Source organism: Balaenoptera borealis, assembly GCF_965194805.1.
Source record: "Balaenoptera borealis genome assembly, chromosome: 17".
NCBI lineage: Eukaryota > Metazoa > Chordata > Mammalia > Artiodactyla > Balaenopteridae > Balaenoptera > Balaenoptera borealis.
This window is the reverse complement of record NC_138876.1, coordinates 66,690,668-66,710,742: the sequence shown is the minus strand read 5'-3', so window position 1 is coordinate 66,710,742 and position 20,075 is coordinate 66,690,668. Positions and strand designations below refer to the sequence as shown.

Genomic DNA, 20,075 nt, shown 5'->3' with positions numbered 1-20,075 from the left:
ACCATACAGGAAGATAAAATGGGATTCCAGAGGTATTTGAGCTCCATATTAAAAAAAAAAAAAAAAAAAAAGTCACTGGCTTAAGCTGCCAGCTCAGCATCTCTTCATTCTTGCTTCTGTGCCCCATTTTTATCCCCCAAATCACGTATTCTTTTAATTAGTCCTCTAGTGTTTTAACACTGAAAAATAAAGATGGCTGGTGTTAAGAGATCTGATTTTTTCTCCCTGCTTTCTGCTTGTGAAAACAAAGATTGAAATATTATTTAATTTTTCCTTTTATCTTTGGCCGGACTTGTTCATTTCAGGCACTTTTTAGGCAGTGTCCTCTCAAGACCTCTCATTCCCATCAGTGTTTCTTAATAATAGTTAAATTATTTCCTACCCAACAATAACATCCTTTTCTCAGGCAGGGCTTCCTTTTTAAAGATTTTACAAATCGTGGTTTTAAAATGCGTAATGTAGACAGGAACAAGATGGTATCTAGCCATTTACAATTAAGATCTCATTCCCTTTGAAGTTTAATTACTGTTGTTTAGTAATGAAATGCAATATTTTTACACCAATTTTAATTTCAAAATAGGGATGGTCATTAGAAAAAATAAACTTTTGTAGAAATTTCCAGAAGGTAATTTTTATTATCAAATTAACTTTTTTTTTTTTTCAAATTACTTTTTGATATTACACAGGACTTTAAGAAAATGAAAAATGATAATAAAGAGGAATTTATTTAAATTCTCAGGGAAAATATAGTTGTATATATATATCAGCTCAGTAACTTTTTACAAAACAATCTAGATTATCAAAAATTATCTTTAGTCATTTTTCCTTACATTTAAATATTGTTTCTGTTTATTTGTTCACAAATTAATTACAAAATTATTTATTTTTAAAAAAACATCATTAATCCAAATATATTATTAGTAGAACCTATAACTGAAGGTAAAACTGTTTGGTTACCTTACCTTAAGTGCCTTAACTCAATAATGTAATGAAAAGGGGTCCAATAAACCCACTAAGGAACAGAAAACTTGTCTGGCATCTTTTTTGTTTGTTTGTTTGTTTATTTATGGCTGTGTTTGGTCTTCGTTTCTGTGCGAGGGCTTTCTCTAGTTGTGGCAAGCGGGGGCCACTCTTCATCGCGGTGCGCGGGCCTCTCACTATCGCGGCCTCTCTTGTTGCGGAGCACAGGCTCCAGATGCGCAGGCTCAGTAATTGTGGCTCACGGGGGCCCAGTTGCTCCGCGGCATGTGGGATCTTCCCAGACCAGGGCTCGAACCCGTGTCCCCTGCATTGGCAGGCAGATTCTCAACCACTGCGCCACCAGGGAAGCCCCGTCTGGCATCTTTTTAAAAACTTTTCATAAAATTCACTCATGCTAAGTGTACAGCTTGATGAGTTTTAGTACATTTATACACTTTTACAACTATTTCCACAATCCAGTTTTATACTACTTCCATCAATTCAAAAAATTGCCTTGTGCCCTAAAAGCAGTCAGTCCCCTCTCCCACCCTCCGCCCTAAACAACCTTTGATCTGTTTTCTGTCTTCGTTGTTTGGCCTTCTCTAGAAATTTAAGATACATGGAGTCATACACTGTATAGTCTTTTGTATCTGGCTTCCTTTGCTTTGCATAATGCACTTTGAGAATAACCCATGTTGGAGTGTGTATTAATAGTTTCTTCCTTTTTATTGCTCACTATTCTGTTGTATGAATTCACAGCCCTGCATATCCACGCGTTCAGCATCCCTGGATTCAACCAATCCCAGATTTATAGTTTTTCCCTATCGTAAATAATGCAGCTATGAACTTTTTCATACACATCTTTTTGTGGACACATATTTTCATTTCTCTTGGTTAAATACTTAGTAGTAAATTGCTGAGTCATGTGGTAAGCATGTATTTAGCTTTGTATGAAACCTCCAAACTGTTTTCAAAAGTGGCTGTACCATTTTACATGCCCATCAACACTGTATGAGAATTCCAGTTTCCCCATACCCTTACCAAAACTTACTATCAACAATCTTTTGATTATAGTCATTCAAGTGGGTATTTGGTGGTATCTCATTGTGGTTTTAATTACCATTTCCCTACTGGTTAATGATACTGTCTATGTTTTCATGCCTTGTTAGCCATTCATATGACTTTTTAATGAAATGCTTATTAAATTCTTTGCCTCTTTTTTAATTGAATTGTTTGTCTTATTATTGAGCTATAGAGTTCTTTATTCTGGATACGAGACTTTTACCAGGTAAGTTATTTGCAAATATTGTCTTAGACTTTGTGGCTTCTTTGTATTTTCTTAATGCTGTCACTAGAAAAGAAATTTATAAAATTTCTATTAAAATCTGATTTGTCCATTTTATGGATTGTGCTCTGTCATATGTAGAAATTTTTCCCTGCTAAATTAAGAAGATTCTCGTCAATATTTTCTTCTAGAAGGTTTATGGTTTCAGCTTTTACAAAGATTCATTTTGAGTTAATTTTTGTGTATGGTGAGAGGTAGAGTTCTGAGTTTCTTTTTATTTCACACAGATATCCAATTATTACCATTTGTTGAAAAAACCTATATTTTCTGCATAGATTTGCCTTGTAACCATTGTCAAAAATCAATTGACCATAAATATATGCGTTTGTTTCTGCACTCCCTGTTCTATTCCATTGATAGATACATTTGTGTTTAAGCCAGTACCATACAGTTTTGATTTTGTAGCTTCATGGTCAATTTTGAACTCAGATTGTGTAAGTCCTCCAAATTTTGTTCTTTGTTTTTCTAAATTGTTTTGGCTGTTCTAAGTCCTTTGCACTATAAATTTTAGGATCATCTTGTCAATTTCCATGGAAAAGCTTGCTAGCATTTTGACAGGAATTTCACTGAGTCTATAGATCAGTTTGGTGAGACATGCCATCTTAATATTGTCTTCTAATCCATAAACATGGTATTTTTCTCCATTTACATAATCTTTCTTGATTTCTGTCAGCAGTGTTTTATAGTTTTCCATGTACAGGTCATACACCTTTCTTGTTAAATGTACTCCTAAGTATTTTATTAGTTTTAAGATATTTGGGGGCTTCCCTTGTGGCGCAGTGGTTGAGAATCTGCCTGCCAATGCAGGGGACACAGGTTCGAGCCCTGGTCCAGGAAGATCCCACATGCCACAGAGCAACTAAGCCTGTGCACCACAACTACTGAGCCTGCGCTCTAGAGCCCATGTGCCACAACTGCTGAAGCCCGCGTGCCTAGAGCCCTGCTCCACAACAAGAGAAGCCATGACAATGAGAATCCTGCACACCACAGCAAAGAGTAGCCCCCGCTCACTGCAACTAGAGAAAGCCCGCGCACAGCAACGAAGACGCAATGCAGCCAAAAATTGTTTTAAAAAATTAAATAAATAATAAATAAATTTTAAAAAAGATATTTTGAATGGAATTGTTTTTTTTTTTAACATCCTTATTGGAGTATAATTTCTTTACAATGGTGTGTTAGTTTCTGCTGTATAACAAAGTGAATCAGGTATACATATACATATATCCCCATATCTCCTCCCTCTTGCATCTCTCTCCCACCCTCCCTATCCCACCCCTCTAGGTGGACACAAAGCACCGAGCTGATCTCCCTGTGCTATGTGGCTGCTTCCCACTAGCTATCTATTTTACATTTGGTAGTGTATGTTATGTCCATGCCACTCTCTCACTTTGTCACAGCTTACCCTTCCCCCTCCCTGTGTCCTCAAGTCCATTCTCTACGTCTGCATCTTTATTCCTGTCCTGACCCTAGGTTCTTCAGAACCGGAATTGTTTTCTTAATTTCACTTTCAGATTGTCTGTTGTTAATATATAGAAATACAATTGATTTTTCATATTGCTTTTATTCCCACAAACTTGCTAATCTTGCTCACTAACTTTAATAGTTTTTTTCTAGATTCCTTAGAAAATTATATGTATATGATCATGTCTTAAGCTATAAAGACAGTTTGCTTCTTCCTTTCCCAACTGTATGCCTTTAACTTCTATTTTTCCATTTCAGTGCACTGGTTAGAAGCTCCAGGACATTGTTGAATAGCAAGTCCAGAGAGTGGACATCCTTGCCTTGTTCCCAATCTTAGGGGGAAAATATTCTCTTCCACCGCTGAGTATGATGTTAATAGTAGGATTTTCACAGTTGCATATTATCAGGTTGAGGAACGTCTCCTCTATGCTTACTTTGTTAAGAGATATTTTTATCATTAATGAGTGTTAAATTTTGTCTGATACTTTCTCTATAACTATGGAGATGATCGTGTGCTTCTCCTTACTTATTCTATTATCTTATATTAGTTGAGTTTTTAATATTAAATCAAACTTTTATATGTTGCTGGATTTAATTTGCTAATATTTTGTTAAAGATTTTTTGTTTATGTTTACAAAGAATATCGGTGTATAGTTTTCTTATTTTCTGATGTCTCTGTGTGGCTTTGGTATCAGTATAATAGTGGCCTCTCTGAAGGAGTTCAGAAATGTGCCCTTCTATTTTCTAAGTGGTTGTATAATATTCGTATTATTTCTTTCATGTTTGATAGAATTCACCTCTGAAGCTGTTTGGGTCTGTCTGGGTTTTCTCTTTTCTTTCTGGGAAAATATTTAATTACCAATTCACTTTTATTATCTTTTATAGATTTTTAAAATATTTTTGCTTGAGTAAACTTTGGTGAATTGTGTCTTTAGAGAAATTTGTCCATCTAAGTTGCCCATTTCTTGCCATAAAGTTCATAAAATTCTCTTACAGTCCTTTTAGTTCTTTCAGGGTCTGTAATAACATCCCCTCTTTCCTTCCTGATTTGGTAATTTGTGTCATCTGTCTTGTCTAGCAAATAGTTTATCAATTTTCTTGATCTTTTCAAAAAATCAACTTTTGATTCTATTGACTTTTCTCTATTGTTTTACTACTTTTGGTTTCACTGTTTTCAATATTTTTTCTTTTGATTTATCTTTCTTTCTAATCACTTTGGATTTGATTTGTTACTTCCTTGATATGTAACCTTGAGGTTTTTGATTTTAGGTCTTTCTAATATAAGCATTTAAAGATTATTTAAAGCTAATCTAAGCACTGTGTTAGCTGCATCCCATAAACTTTGCTTTGTTGTGTTTACATTTGTGGTTTCTTCTCTAATTCACAAGTTCTTTTTTGGAAGTGTGTGTTTAATTTCCAAGTATTTGGGGTTCCCCCAGATTTCTTTTTGTTGTTTTTGACAATCTGGTTGTGGTCAGAGAATATACTTTGTATGATTTCAATGCATCTAAATTCAAATGTAGACTTACTGAGACTTGTTTTAGGTATGGCATGTGGTTGCTCCTGGAAATTGTTTCATGTACACTTCAAAAGAATGTGTATTCCACTGTCATTTGGTAAAGTTTCTGAATGTTTTAAAGTCCATTTGGTTAATAGTGTTGTTCAAGTCTTCTATATTCTTAGTGATTTTCTGTCTATTCTATCAGTTGCTGAGAGAAGAGTATTAAAATCTCCAATTATAACTGTTAAATTGTTGATTTATTCTCTCAGTTTTGTTCAAGATTTACTTCATTTTGGGTAGCTGTGTGTTCTTAAATGTATGCATATTTGTAATTATTGCTATTCTGTTATATTTTCCCTTTTATTATTATGAAATTTCTTTCTTTGTCTTTAGTAATATTTCTTGTGTTAAAGTCTATTTTGTCTGAGATAGCTACTCTGGATCACCTATGTTTATTGTTTACATGGTAGCTCTTTTTCCATCCTTTTACTTCTAACCTATATGTATCTTTAAAATATTTCTTATACATAGCATAGAGTTAGATCTGGCTCTTTTATTCAACTCCACAATCTCTGCCTTTTAATTGCAATGTTTAATCATTGACATTTAATGTAATTTTTGCTATAGTACTGCCATTTTGATATTTGTTTTCTATGTCTCATATATTTTTCTCCCATTTTATTCCTCCATTACTGACTTCTTTTGTGTTCAACAATTCTTTTAGCAGACCATTTTAATTCATTGGTAGATTGTTTTAATAAGTTATTTTCTTTGTGTAGTGATTACAATGTTCATCTTCAACTTATCACAATCTACTTGAGGTTAATACTTATTTAATTCCAGTAAACTATAACAACTTTGCTCCAATACACCTCCATTTTCTCTCCCACCTTCATACTATCACTGTCATATGTAATACATTTATGGATGTATACTATATCTATGTATGTTATACACTTCAAAATAAAGTGTTATAATATTTACCATATTCAGTGCTCTTCATTTTTTCCTGTAGATTTGAGTTAATGTCTGGTATCATTTCCTTTCAATCTGAAGAACTTCCTTTAGAATTTCTTGTAAGGCAATTCTGCTTGAAAAAAATTATTAAGGGATACTTTTGCTGGATGTAGAACTTTTATTCAACAGGTTTTTAAAGCACTTTGAATTTTATTACACTGCCTTCTGACCTCCATTGTTTCTGATGGGAAATCATCAAAATATCTTATTGTTGTTCCTCACTTGAGATCTTTGTCAATCTCAAAAGTTAATGATTGTCTATATCTTCCCATTTATAATATAATAAGCTTAGCATGCTTACATTTATTTCTTCCTGATTGTCCCTGTCATCCATATTAATATATCCAGTGTTTAGTTTCAGATTTTTAAAAATTAAACTTTATAAAAATATTTAGACAATTGTGAATTATTATATTTTATATTACTGTTTCTCACAATCTTTATCATTCATTTTCTTAGAGTCATATGAATTTTCTGGATTCCATATATAAGTAATTCTTCTAGAGAAGAAGAATTTGTTGAAGAGAAGTTGGTGGTAAAAAGTTCTAGGCTCTTGAGTGTCCAAAACTGTCCTTATTTTGGCTTCCTATTGGGTGATAGTTTAAATAGATATACAACTCTTTCAAAGTCATTTTCCCTCAGAAATTTGAAGACTTTATTTTTCCCTGTCATCATCCATTTTTTACAGAGAAATTATATCAATCTGTTTCTCATTCATTTCTTGGTAATTTATTTTATTTTCTCTCCAGAATCTTTTAGGATTTTTATCTTATTCTAGGTGTTATGAAAATTTCACCAATATGCAACTCAGTGAAGGATTTCTGTTGTTTGCCTTGTTCTGAACTCTGTGGTTACTTCTAATCTAATGATTTTCTTTGGCTCTGGGAAATTGTCTTCCATTTTATTCAATATCATCATTTATATCCACAAGGTTAGGTATCTTTTCATGGCAGAAAGCAGAAAGACACAACCAAAACTGGAACCAACAGTGGAATTGACTGGCTCATAGAACTAAAAAGACCTGTGATAATGCAGTACTAGTGTAAGACACAGATTGATCTGGGAATCAATGTCATGAAAGGTATTTTTCTCTTTCCTTCTATCTCTTTTCTCATCAAGAAAGAGAAATTTCTCAAATTATTTGAAGGCTTGCACTCTTCCAAGTTCATGACCATCGGTACAATCACTGAATTTTATACCAGCTCTACAAAATTTCATGACATACCTTTGCCCTCCCATATTTCCATAATTCTTTAAGGTGTCTAAATTGTTGGATGCATTGTTTTTTTGTTTTCCTACCTTGGTTTGGATTTACTCTTTATTAAAAACACATTTTTGTTATTTCATAGGTTTTCAGTTGGGAAAGAAGGTAGACGTGTGCTTAGGCAACTATCTGAATCCATTGCTTTCTCTTATTTTCTCTGTAATTTAAAAAAATTATATCCTGTTTCTGCCAACTTGTGTGGAAAAGAGAAATTTTTTTGTATAGCACATCTTGAAATAATTAAGTTACATTAGAAAGAATTGGGTCTGGGAGGAAGGGAAGAAATTAATGTCCATGAGATTCTACTACTCCCTAGGCCATGTTAGTTTGGTGACAATAGAGTCCCAGATGGAAAATTCTGCTTAGTACAGATAAATAGATAAGTTATACACACACATGCATGCATGCACAAAGACACACACACACATATTACTGTGGACACCTATGAAATGCTCTTTTCTACCAGGAATCAGAAATTCAGTGTACTTTGATACAGAGAAACCCAAGCAGATTCTGCCCTGTCTATACCTCCCAGAAGACCAACTGATAGACACAGATTACCCAAACCAGCACCATTCCAGGGCCCTTGGCAACTGTGGACTAGAGAGATTATTGGAGCAATTAATAAAAATGCAAATCCAATAAGATTATTTCAAATGTGAGATATTAAAAAAAGCTAATTAAGTTGGCTCCCTAGACAAAGAAAACCTTGCTAAGAGTCCCTTGTGTCATGGCAAATAGTATTTCAAATTTTAGAATAAAGCAAGATATATAAATTTATTTTACTTGTGTTCTATTCCTATAAATTGTATTCCATAACTTAATCAGATGGTGGAATTAATCTTTATGTTGTGAATTTTTATTTCTAACTATTTAACCTGAAGCAAGAGTCAAAATTTAAAATACATTTCCATGATATCTGCCAAAGAATGAGATAATGGTGGATTTCTCATAGTAGCAGTATTGTACTTTATAGGATTTGAAAGTACAGTGAAGCTCCCTGCCGATTATAAAAAGCATCTATGGTGCAACTTTACCTGCTATCCACTTAATTAATTTATACCGAGATCATTGTTGACTGGGGCAGTAAAAGTACAAAAGAAAGCACCTCTGCTATTTACCTTAATAACTTTATTATATATGGAACCTTTTGAGCACAAGGATATTTTAAATTAATATATGAAAATGTTTTATTGAATTTATCTTAAGTAGTTAACACAAATAATATCTGTAGTTCCAAGTCTGTCTTCAGTATATGGAGTTATTCTTGTTTTATTGTTTCAAGGATGTATTAACTTATCCCAGTCTGTGACGAGAAAAACTTTTTAGATTTCCAGGTCTTAATTAAACCTCTCAGTGAATTCTGGACAACCATAGCTCAAACAATTCAAATAAAATTATAGGTAAAAATAAAGTTTTAATTTCATCCAATTCATGATGGGAACTAGGCCAAATTGGAACTAAGTAACATCAAATATAAAATGAGAACTTATATTCCTTACAGTTGAAACACAAACTAGCCTTTCAGATACATAATTAGTATTGTTATTATATTAATTTCTTATGTCAGAAACCCTGGCTCACCTAAGAGCTGAAATACATGCATTATCCTTTAAAAATATGAAAGTTACAAGATATTGAATAAAAATTATGCTTACCTTTATTCATGGAAATTGACATACTGTTTCTAATGTTACCCAGGCTTAGACATCCAAGTAGAGAGCTGTTCCTTTTCCCACACAGTCAATAGGTTACACCCACTTTTATAGTCCCATATAATTATACAAGGGGTGGTTCATTCTAGGAGTCAATATTATGCCTTTTTATTAGATTACCTTATATAAATGATGACTGAACACTAAGTTTTCATCATTTGAGTTTTGAAATTTGATTTCTGCCCACTGAAAAGGAGTCACCTAATTTAATTATTGCTTGTAAGTTTATCTCACCTACCATGGCCTCTTATAATATCACAAATCAAATTAGTTAAAAGTGGTAGCCTTAGGAGAATTATCTAGCTTCTGCGGGAAACTAATTACCATCCTTCTACTGAATAAAAGACAGAACACCAAGAAAAGTATATAAAGGATTGCAACATTGTCATTTACCTATTAAAATGTGTAATATACCGGTAACTTGGGGACAAAACTGAATTATCCAAGAGAAAACTATCCAAAATAAAATGACGAAAGCCTCAAACCATAAGCATATATCTGGGTCTACCATAGATATGATTTGAAGAAAAATAAACTTCTAAAGAGAGTAATTAACAAGATAATTGTGAGAGCTGTAATGTCTTAAGTTAAGCTAGCTGCAGACATCAAACATGACAACTTGATTGGAGATGCTCCATTTGATGTGTTCTGTTTTCTGTCCCTAATTCATTTTTATTCACTCATTCAATTATTAATTCAGAAACATTTATTGAGCAGTAATTGTATACTAGGTAGTATATTAGGATGTCCTAAGGAGCTGCGAATTTAATGTGAAAGAAAGAGAAGTAGATATTTGCACCAGAGTGTACAGTGTTAGCATAGGCTAACTGCGGGAATCAGAGTTGGTACATCAATCACGCAAAGTCCAAAACAGGTATTCCCAATCAGCCAGAAACTTCTCTTCAAGTCGTGGTTCACAGACCAGGGATCCTGCTATAATCATCTAGTGGCTTCCCTTGTTGCCTTGTTTATTTGTATGAAGTCATGGAAGAAGAGAAAGCATGGTCCAACTCTAGGGCACTGCTTTGGGCCAGACCCATTGTGGCCACATGACCATAATAACTGCAAGGGATTCTGGGAGATGTAGTTCCTAAGAGGAGGAAGAAATGTCCTTGCTGTTAGTCCTTCCGCAGGTGCTGTGGGACCACAGCTATGGGTGGGAGGTTGCTCAGGGAAGGCTCTCTGAAGGAAGCAAAGCCCTTCTTATTTGATGAGTAGCGGCTAACGAGGAGAAAATTGGGGTGAGGAAGGAAGATGCATGGGAGCAAGATCAGTGCGGACAGAAGGAGGAGCAGGTGCAAATCACGGAAGTGAGAAAGGATGGTGAAATGAAGGCATTGCAAGCACATGGGTTCTCATGAGGGCATAGAAGGAAAGGAGAGCGTGAAGGACCATGGATGCTTTGGTAATAGGGTTGTCCATATTGTAGGGCTTTAAACTCCAGGTGTTTGGGGAGATATCTCTAACAATATCGTAGGGGATGAAGCAAGCCAGAGTGGGGTCAATAAAATCGATATGGATGGCGTGGTGGTCAGAAAGTCAGAGAGGAAGAAACCCTGAACCATGGCCGTAGAAATAAAGAGGGGGTTAGGATTTATTAGACCTCTGGGACATAGACACTATGGAAGCTGGAGGACAATTTGAGGCTGAGATGAGTGGAAGTAGAGTTTCATACTTATTCTCTCATTTCAGTGCTTTAGGTTTATTATCTCATTGAATTCTCATGACAGTTTATGAAAGTAGGTCCTTGATTTTCCCCTTTTTACAAATGAGGAAGCTTAGGCATAGCGTGGTAGACTGACTTTCCCAAAGTCAACATATGTGACTTTTAAGGACTGTTAGGGATAAAGATTCCCTAACATCTTTGGCTGCCAACTCTAACATTTAATAATCTCCACACATCAACAAGTTGCCTCACCTACTCCCTCCATCTCTCTACTCATGTAATTGTTATTTTCATCTGTAAACGCTGAGACTCGGTAGTCTGATTCATCCTGACTGTGCTCAATAAATACTTCCAGACAAATTGCCTGCCCAAGAGCAAACCCTTCCAGATATAAATTTCCTGTGTTGTGGTTTCAGAAAAAGAAACAAAGTAAAATTACGTTCTTGCTCAGGAAGGCACAGAATCAATCCAAATTAGGGTTAATATTGGACAAATTGTGTCTCACCCTCGTTGGGAGATTCCAAGCAGAGATCCAAGGGAGATAACCAGTTAATCTCTAATAAAGGCCAAATTGAGAGTCAAGCTGAACATCATTACCCTCTTTCCTTAAACATCACTTCATAGATAAACAACAAGATCCTACTGCATAGCACAGGGAACTATATTCAATATCTTAAAATAACCCATAATGGAAAAGAATCTGGAAAAGAATACCCATATATAATGGAATCACTTTGCTGTACACCAGAAACCAATACAACACTGTAAATCAACTACACTTCAATTAAAATAAAAAATCCCTTCACTACTATTGGAAAAACCAAGATAAATATCACAGTTTTCTTTTACATCTAACAGCATTTAAAATAAATCTCAGTGTACAAATTGAAATAAAGTATTGGAATGAATATATGGCTAAACATTAATCTCCCATTTTAAATGATGCATTCATTCAATTAACATTTGCTAAAGACGTTCTGGGCTAGATACTGGAGACACAAGAAAGAAAGACATGGTTTCTGGCCTGAAGACCTTCTCCTAGAGGGAAAAGCAGTTGGTGTGTTAACAGAAGTCAACGGATGGTGGAGAAGCCGTTTGAGGGCAAAGAAACAGTATGGATAAAGCCTTGAGAACCTGAAAGTCAGATACAAGTTTTTCAATGATCTTGGAGCATAAAACTGAGCAGTGAGTGTCTACATAGGTAAGTAGCAGTGAGATTGTCAAGGGCTTTATCTCTCACCTTGTAGATTGTGTGAGACACCAAAAAGGTGGAGCAACCCAATTTGCTTCTTAGAAAAATCAAGCTGCTCACGTGAGGAATGGGTTGGATGGCACAAAAACTAAAGACGGGGGACCAGTTAGGTGGTCCTAACAGGCAGGTGATGATACGACTATGATTGGGGGCAGTAGAAATGCATTGGCCTCCTCTGTTTATCTCTTCTTATCCTCCTATTGCTTCCCAGCACTATCTTCCTTTCACTTTTTCTCCTGCACCCTGCATTTCTAGATTTATGTTTTTTCTCTTGGGTGAGCATCCTTTAATGAGGATTCCAGTCACATTCATGGGAATAATCTGATCCAATTCCATCCATCTGTTCAAACAGTAAAAATCTGCTCCCCTTATAGACCACACTTCCAGAAGATGCTGGCCAATTTGGCCAGCTTCAGGTACAAAGACACCAAGGATGCACTGCACACCTCAGACTTGGGTGAACGCTGTTTGAACTGCTAATTTTCTTTCTGTGCAGATGTTAATCTTCCATTAGGATTAATAGAGCAGGTGTTTATATTACCAAATGTTGCCCGATTATCCTTAAAGTTGCCTCCTCACAATTTCACAGTGTTGCTGCCTAGTCACAAGGGTGTCTAGTCATATGAAAAGTTTAAAACATCAGGAAAGCTGTCTTAGCAAATGCAATAAATATTTGGGGAGAAGATAAACTCAGATGTGTTTGTTCCAGAATAGTCATCACGATAAAGTCTCCATTTGTTGATTTTTCCTTCTTTCAGTGGCCTTTCGTGCTATCTTTTGGAGTTCTTTCATACATTTTTACAGAGTTATTTTATTTAGATTTCCAGAAAATTACTTGGTGATCTGGTGTATAAAGATGAAATATCATCAGAGGTAAATATGACTTTAATTATTTTTTATGGTTGTGATGAAATTGCACTGTTAGCACTCCTTTCTACCCATTCTTTGTAGTATTGTAGGATTGAGAATGTCTGCTCAAATGTTATCCTTATCTCAACTAATGCATTTATCTAGAACAAGTTTACTAAAGTGACATGACTTATGAGCCTTCCACAAAATAGATAGATAGAGTATATTGTTATGTCTGTGCACTAAAAGTGTTAATAAATAAGTTGTTTTTATTTGTTTTTCTTGCTTTCCATGTTGATTTCTGTTGTCTTACATCTGGCATATAACACATGTTGATGAATGCAAGGTTGGAAAACACACGTGAGGACTTTGTTCAAAATGGTGCATGGCAGACAACCACGATGCAACCCAGGAGAGATGAATTCCACTCCATCTTTTTCTTTGATAATACTGAGTTTTATTTGATAAGCCCAGGGACTAAACCATAATATGTCTAAACTAATTGTGGTAATCCCATTCCACTTTGCCAGTGATTGGTTTGGGTATGAACAACTAGAACTTGAGACATGAGAAGGTTGGCTGGGAGGGTGGTGGGCTTCTGAGAATAATTTAACTCCTTGATTGAAGGAGAGGACCCTATGACAGGCACTTTTCTTTCTGCCTCCCTCCTTTCTTTAGCTTTGGACATTGTCATATGAGGATTTAATGTTGGAGCTGTGGCAATGATTTTGTGACATGAGGCAAACTGCATGAGAATGGAAACTGGCATGCTAAGAATGGTACTAAAGGATGAACAGAATCTGTGTCTGTGACAATATCATTGAGCTACTGAACCAATCTTGCAATTGCTCTACTCTGTACTTTTTGTTAATATAACAGTAAAGACTTTTTTTCTTTGACGTTAACAACAGTACTTCTCTTTAGATTCTTGGATCCAGTTTCAGTGTTTGGCAGAAGAGGTTTCTGCACACCAACAATTCTCCAGACACCACCAGGGTGTCCTACAATTCAACTCAATTCTGTCACTGTCTACCTGGAGATAGCATCAGATTCCACAGGTTAGGGGCTCAATCCCACAATACTGCCCCCCCCCCATTTCAGGTGCCAGTAGCAAGCCCAGGTTGTCACTTGTGCTTCTGACCCGCAGGCTATGGATTGGAGGTTCCAATGACCCCCTTGTTGGACTTCAGATGACAGTCATAAGTCCAGGTTGTTACCTGTACTTCCAACTGGCTATCAATCAGAGGTTCCTACTACCCCCTCCTAGGGTTCTATTAATTTGCTAGAGCGGCTCACAGAACTCAGAGATACATTTTACTTACTAGATTACTGACTTATTATAAAAGGATATAACTCAGGAACATCTGGATGAAGACATGCATAAGCCAAGGTTATGGGGAAAGGGTGTGGAGCTTCTGTGCCCTCTTCAGACTTTCCACAAATCTCCACATGTTCACCAACCTGGAAGCTCTCCAAACCCTCTCCTTTGGGGTTTTAATGGAGGCTCCGTTACATAAACATGATAGATTAAATCATTGGCCATTGGCAATTGACCCCAATCTCCTCTCCTCTCCCTGAGGGTCAGTGGGGTGGGACTGAAAATTTTAACCCTCTAATCACGTGGTGATCTGACAACCAACCCCCATCCTTATCTACCTGCTTTCCAGAAATCACATTAACAGTACAAAAGATACCTGTATAGCGCTCACCATTTAGGAAATTCCAATGGTTTTAGAAGCTCTGTTCCAGAAAAGGGGACAAAGACCAAATATATATATTTTTTATTATAAATCACAATATCACACCTTCTAATACATAGCCTCTCACAATTTCTCACTAATGACACAGGAAGAGTCATTCTAAAACTACTCATTCTAAAAACAAAACAACATCAAAAAGCCCTTATCATTACCCTTTCCCCTTTATTAAAAATGGCACAAATTTGGAAGATGTCTCTTGGTTGCTGGAAGAGGAAACCAATTAAAATCAAAAAGAGATTAGCTCCAAAATTTTGGCTTTACTTTTTATTGGGGGCTGGAGAACTCATTACCTATATTATCAAGAATAAAATCAACTAGGGACTTCCATGGTGGTCCAGTGGTTAAGACTGCACTCCCAATGCAGGGGGCGGGGGTTTGATCTCTGGTCGGGGAACTAAGGTCCTACATGCCGCGTGGTGCAGCTGAAAAAAAGAAAAAAACAAACACACACAAAAGAAGAATAAAATCTGCTAGCAGGAGTTTCTTCCATGGCCTGCTTATCTTTTGCAGAGGCCAATTACAGTGAGGGAAGAATCAGTATTGATAACTTTGCCAAAGGACTCCTCTGCTTTTGTCACCATAAAAGTTTATTCATTGAAAAGTTATCCAGGAAAACATCATTGTATTTCAAGGGCTTAGGCCAACTTCCTTAATGATGACTCAAGGATTCCAACATCAAGACATGTTGAGTAAATATAGATCATGGTAATACAAAGGAGAGTATCATTGGTGTAAACATCCTGTGCTCAAGAAGCACCATAATTCCTTTATACAAATGTCCAAACCACAGCAATAAACATGCCCTGTGTATTATTATATGTCACTTGAATCCACAAAGCTATAATTTGCTATAGAAAGCAAAATTTCCATTTTGTGCCTTAATTGTCTTCTGAGCCTTCTTACAATTGTAAAGTCAAATATTGATTTTTAAAAAGCAATTTCATCTAATATATTTGTTCACACACATCATTCTGAAAATAGAATATTGTAAAAGACTTTTAACAAAACTAGAAAACTATTATCTTAGAGAGCCATAGGAAAGGGGGTCATTTTAAACATAGAGTTTGAATGTGTGTGTGTGTGTGTGTGTGTGTGTGTGTATCTAACATTCAGGAAGCATTGTCATTTATGAATGATACAATGTCTGGAATTTGCTTCAAAGCAATATGGGAAGTGAGAAGTGGGAGTATCTTTGAAACAAAATTAGTCATAAGCTGATCATTGTAGCTGAGTAAGATTACATGGGTACATGATGGCTCATTTTACTGTTTTGCCTACTTTTTAAAAAATCTGTAAGGGAAATCTCAATATCCATGAAGTGAACACACCCGAGTAACTGGCATCCAGATGAAGAAAGGCAATATTACCAGAACCTCAGAAGACCCCACGTGAATCCCCACCACCACTTCCCAAGGCTGATCATCAGCCTGGCTTCTCGCAGCACATCTTTGCTAACTTCTGTAATTTATGTAAATGGAACACTCCTGTGTGCCTTGGTTTTTCATTCAATATTAGGATGAGATATTTGGGAATTGTTTAGGTAGTTGTAAATCATTCATTCTCATTGCTACATATATTCCAATGTGTGAATATACCACCATTTACTGATCCATTCTACTATTGACTGACATTTGGAATTTTCAGGTTTTTTACTGTTACAAATTAGTGCCACTATGATAATTCTATTTCATGTCCTCTGATGAACATATGTTCATATTTTTGTTGTTGAGATATTTGTTGTTGTTGAGAATAATTGGGTCATAGGGTGCGTATCGTTCAGTTGTAACAAATAGCACTAAACTACCTTCCCAAGGGATTATACCAATTTATATTCACACCTGCATTGTCTAAGTGTTCCAGTTTATCCACATCTTTGCCTACACTTGATATTTTTTATCTTTTTCATTTTTTATTTCTGGCAGGAGTATTGTGATATATTGTGGTTGAATTTGCAATTCCTTGAAAACAGTAAAGTTGAGCATTTTATTATAGGTTTACTGGCTCTTTGGATATCCTCATTTGTGATGTATATGTTAAAATATTTTATCAATATTTTTGGTATGTCTATGTTTTTCTTATTGATTGGTAAGAGTTCTTTGTATGTCGTGGATAAAGGTCTTTTTTCAGGTATATGTAAGAGAGTATTGTCCTCCACTGTGTGGGTTGTTGTTATACTCTCTTAGAGGTGTCTTTTGATACACAGAAGTTCTTAATTTTAACATAATCCACTTGATCAACTTTTTCCTTTATCTTTAATGCTTTCTGTGTACTATTTTAAACAATCCAAGTCACAAAGATGACTTTTTTCTAAAAGGTTTGACACTTTCCGTGTCACATGTAGATCTATAATAATCTATATGAACTTGATTTTTATATATGGTGTGAGATGGGAGTCAAAGTTCACTGGTCCCTCATACGGACATCTGATTAACCCAGCACAGTTTTTGGGTTTTTTTTTTCATTTTTATTGGAGTCTAGTTGATTTCCAATGTTGTGTTAGTTTCAGGTATACAGCAAAGTGAGTCAGTTATACATATACATATATCCACTCTTTTTAAAATTCTTTTCCCATATAGACCATTACAGAGTATTGATTAGAGTTCCCTGTGCTATACAGTAGGTCCTTATTAGTTATCTGTTTTATATATAGTAGTGTCTGTATGTCCATTCCAATCTCCCAATTTATCCCTCCTACCCCTTACCCCCCGGTAACCATAAGTTTGTTTTCTACATCTGTAACTCTATTTTTTGTTTTGTAGATATGTGGAATCTAAAAAAAAGGGTACAACTGAACCCAGCACTGTTATTTCAAAGCTGCTTTTGTCTAGTGCACTGCTAGGTCAGCTTTGCCATAAAGCAGCTGCCTAAATATCTATAGGTTTATTTCTGGATTCTCTATTCAGTCCTCCCATTCAGCATGCTTATACTTTTGCACAATATTTTGTCTTAATACTGTTGATGGAATTTTAATATCCTTGTCTGTTACGCCCAATATCATGGATCAGCTCTCTGTCTAGTAATTGTTGATCACATATGAGATAAAATGAACAATAAAGAACTATATAGCCTCTAATGTTAAAAGACCATAAAGGCTGTAGTTGAAGTACTTTCCCATCAAAGAGATTTCCATATTTCCTTTCTCAGGAAAAGAGAGAGAACAGATGAATATTTCAATTCAGTCAACGATTGTGCTGAGTCAGGCCTGGGTTGCATTTAATAAGATTCATTCTTATTCACATCGATTTTAAAGGCATGTCCTTTCTGGGATATTAATTGAGATTTTTTTTGGTGCTTGCCTCCTTAGTATTGAAACATTGTAGGAGATTTATTTCTGCCTTCAGAGGTTCTCAGGTGATCTTTTTAGATCCTCACCCCACACAGCTTTACATTTTGTCAAGGATCTTGAAGAATACTGGCTGTTGTTTTTAGACAGTGAAACTACCCAGGATCCCACTCTGCCTTTTAGAAGTGCTTTTGGATTTCTCCTCAGCCTCCTGTATAGACCTAGAACTCAGAAAATGGCTCATGGGGAAATTTACCATTCAGTAGAACCCCTTCCATCTCCAATGTATTACTCTAGCCCCACATAACCAGTAAAAGCTTTGCAGGTCTCTCTTTCCTCCTATAAATCTCCTCTGGGTATTCTAACCTCTACCTTCTGCCCATGTTCAGAATTTTTAAATACTCCCAGAGGGAAATATACCTGACCCTCATCAGCATACTTTGGAAGGGTCTCATCTCTCCATAATTTCAATTGATTTTATCTTTGTTACTTCCACAGCTCAATGATACCTTTCAAAATCTGGTTTGCATTATTTATCTGACTTTTTCTAGTTGTTTCAGTAGGAGGGTTAGTCTGCTGTTACTCCATGCTAATCATATGCCTATTCCAGCTACTTTTCAGAACGTATAAAATTTCCCACAATGAAGTGTAGAAAGAAAAAAGTCTTTACAGAACAGTTGGGCTAAGTCCTACAGGATAGAAGTGTTCTCATCAAGAAGGAATAAATAATGTGTTTGAGGGGTAATATTCAATGCTTCATCCATATGGTTACTGGCAATGACCTCTGTCTCTCCCTAAAATCATTAATGAAGCATCAGTCTGTAGAACAGAAGTTGAATTTCACAATCCTTGTTTAAGAATCTTTCCTTCTTAGGGCAAGAAGCCAGGGGGAAAAAATTGATGGTATCCAGAAGAATGCACCAGAAAAGGAAGGCCAAAAGTGATCTCTCACTATCCAGGAAGAAGTAACATTAAGTCTCAGTGGGAAGTAAGCAACTGCAGCCACTGAGGAAACATTATAAAGGGAGCAAAAAAAGGCAAAATGTTGGTAATAATAAAATCGACTGATGGGGACTTAATGCTAGCACAAGGCTGGTGTTTCCCTATATATAATCTGTTCCAGCAAATGAAAGACAGAGCAAATTCTATTGGTCAAGCTTTGGTTTTGCCTGCAGCCAACCTTTGATCTTGTCTGCAAAAAGCAAAGCCAAGTAATTGAGGGAAAAGAATATATGGTAAGTCTTTGGAAGGTCTTAATTGCAAGTTACAGACTCCAACCTCAATTCTCTTAAAAAGGCAGTATATTGGTTCTAGCCAAAGTGAAATCAGTTTCAGGCATAGACCAAGAATAGTGGAAAATGAATCCTCAAATGAAAATTGTGGCTCTCTCTGAAAAATTTCGGGGAAGGTGGATGGTGGGAAAGCCGATCACAAACGTCCACCTCAAAATATACCAAAGAAACAACTGTACAATTGCTAAAGTGGTTGTTTTGAATTTCACCTGTCATGGACTCCCTTGAGATTCTGATAAAAACTACACACTATTTACCTAGGAAAATATTATATGTAAATACATGAATAAATCATACCATTTTAGGTGGTTCCCAGACTCCCTGAAATCCACTATCGTCCCATGAATCTATGGGGCCATAACTCTTCAAGTTGTATAATAACGGGAATGAGGTAACTACGATCTTTCACAAATAATTTATTCAGGATCTTTGATTCCTGGAATAATATGTGTTGTATTAAATTATCTCTTAGGGACTTCAGATTATCTTTTTTTCTCTAAAAACAATTCTATTTTTACTATGTGGAGGAATGCATCCCATTCACATTAGTGTATAAACTATCTAGCTGCGGTAATATTCTAAAATTTTCAGAATTAAAAATGCCTGATTTTTGGGCTTTCCTGGTGGCGCAGTGGTTGAGAATCTGCCTGCCAATGCAGGAGACACGGGTTCGAGCCCTGGTCTGGGAAGATCCCACATGCCGCGGAGCA

The 20,075-nt window shown here is 35.8% G+C and overlaps 1 protein-coding gene and 1 pseudogene across 2 annotated transcripts in view; both read right to left on the bottom strand.

Moving 5' to 3' along the window:
• The window catches only part of TRPA1 (transient receptor potential cation channel subfamily A member 1), a 75,029-nt gene extending 59,104 nt beyond the window's left edge, over window positions 1-15,925 (bottom strand). The window contains 1 exon segment of the mRNA XM_082363684.1: window positions 6,252-15,925. Coding sequence (XP_082219810.1) covers window positions 6,252-6,306 — 55 coding nt within the window. The 5' untranslated portion in view covers window positions 6,307-15,925.
• LOC309614737 (serine hydroxymethyltransferase, mitochondrial pseudogene) overlaps window positions 1-20,075 on the bottom strand; it is a 241,450-nt pseudogene that overhangs the window by 103,278 nt on the left and 118,097 nt on the right. The window lies entirely within an intron of this gene.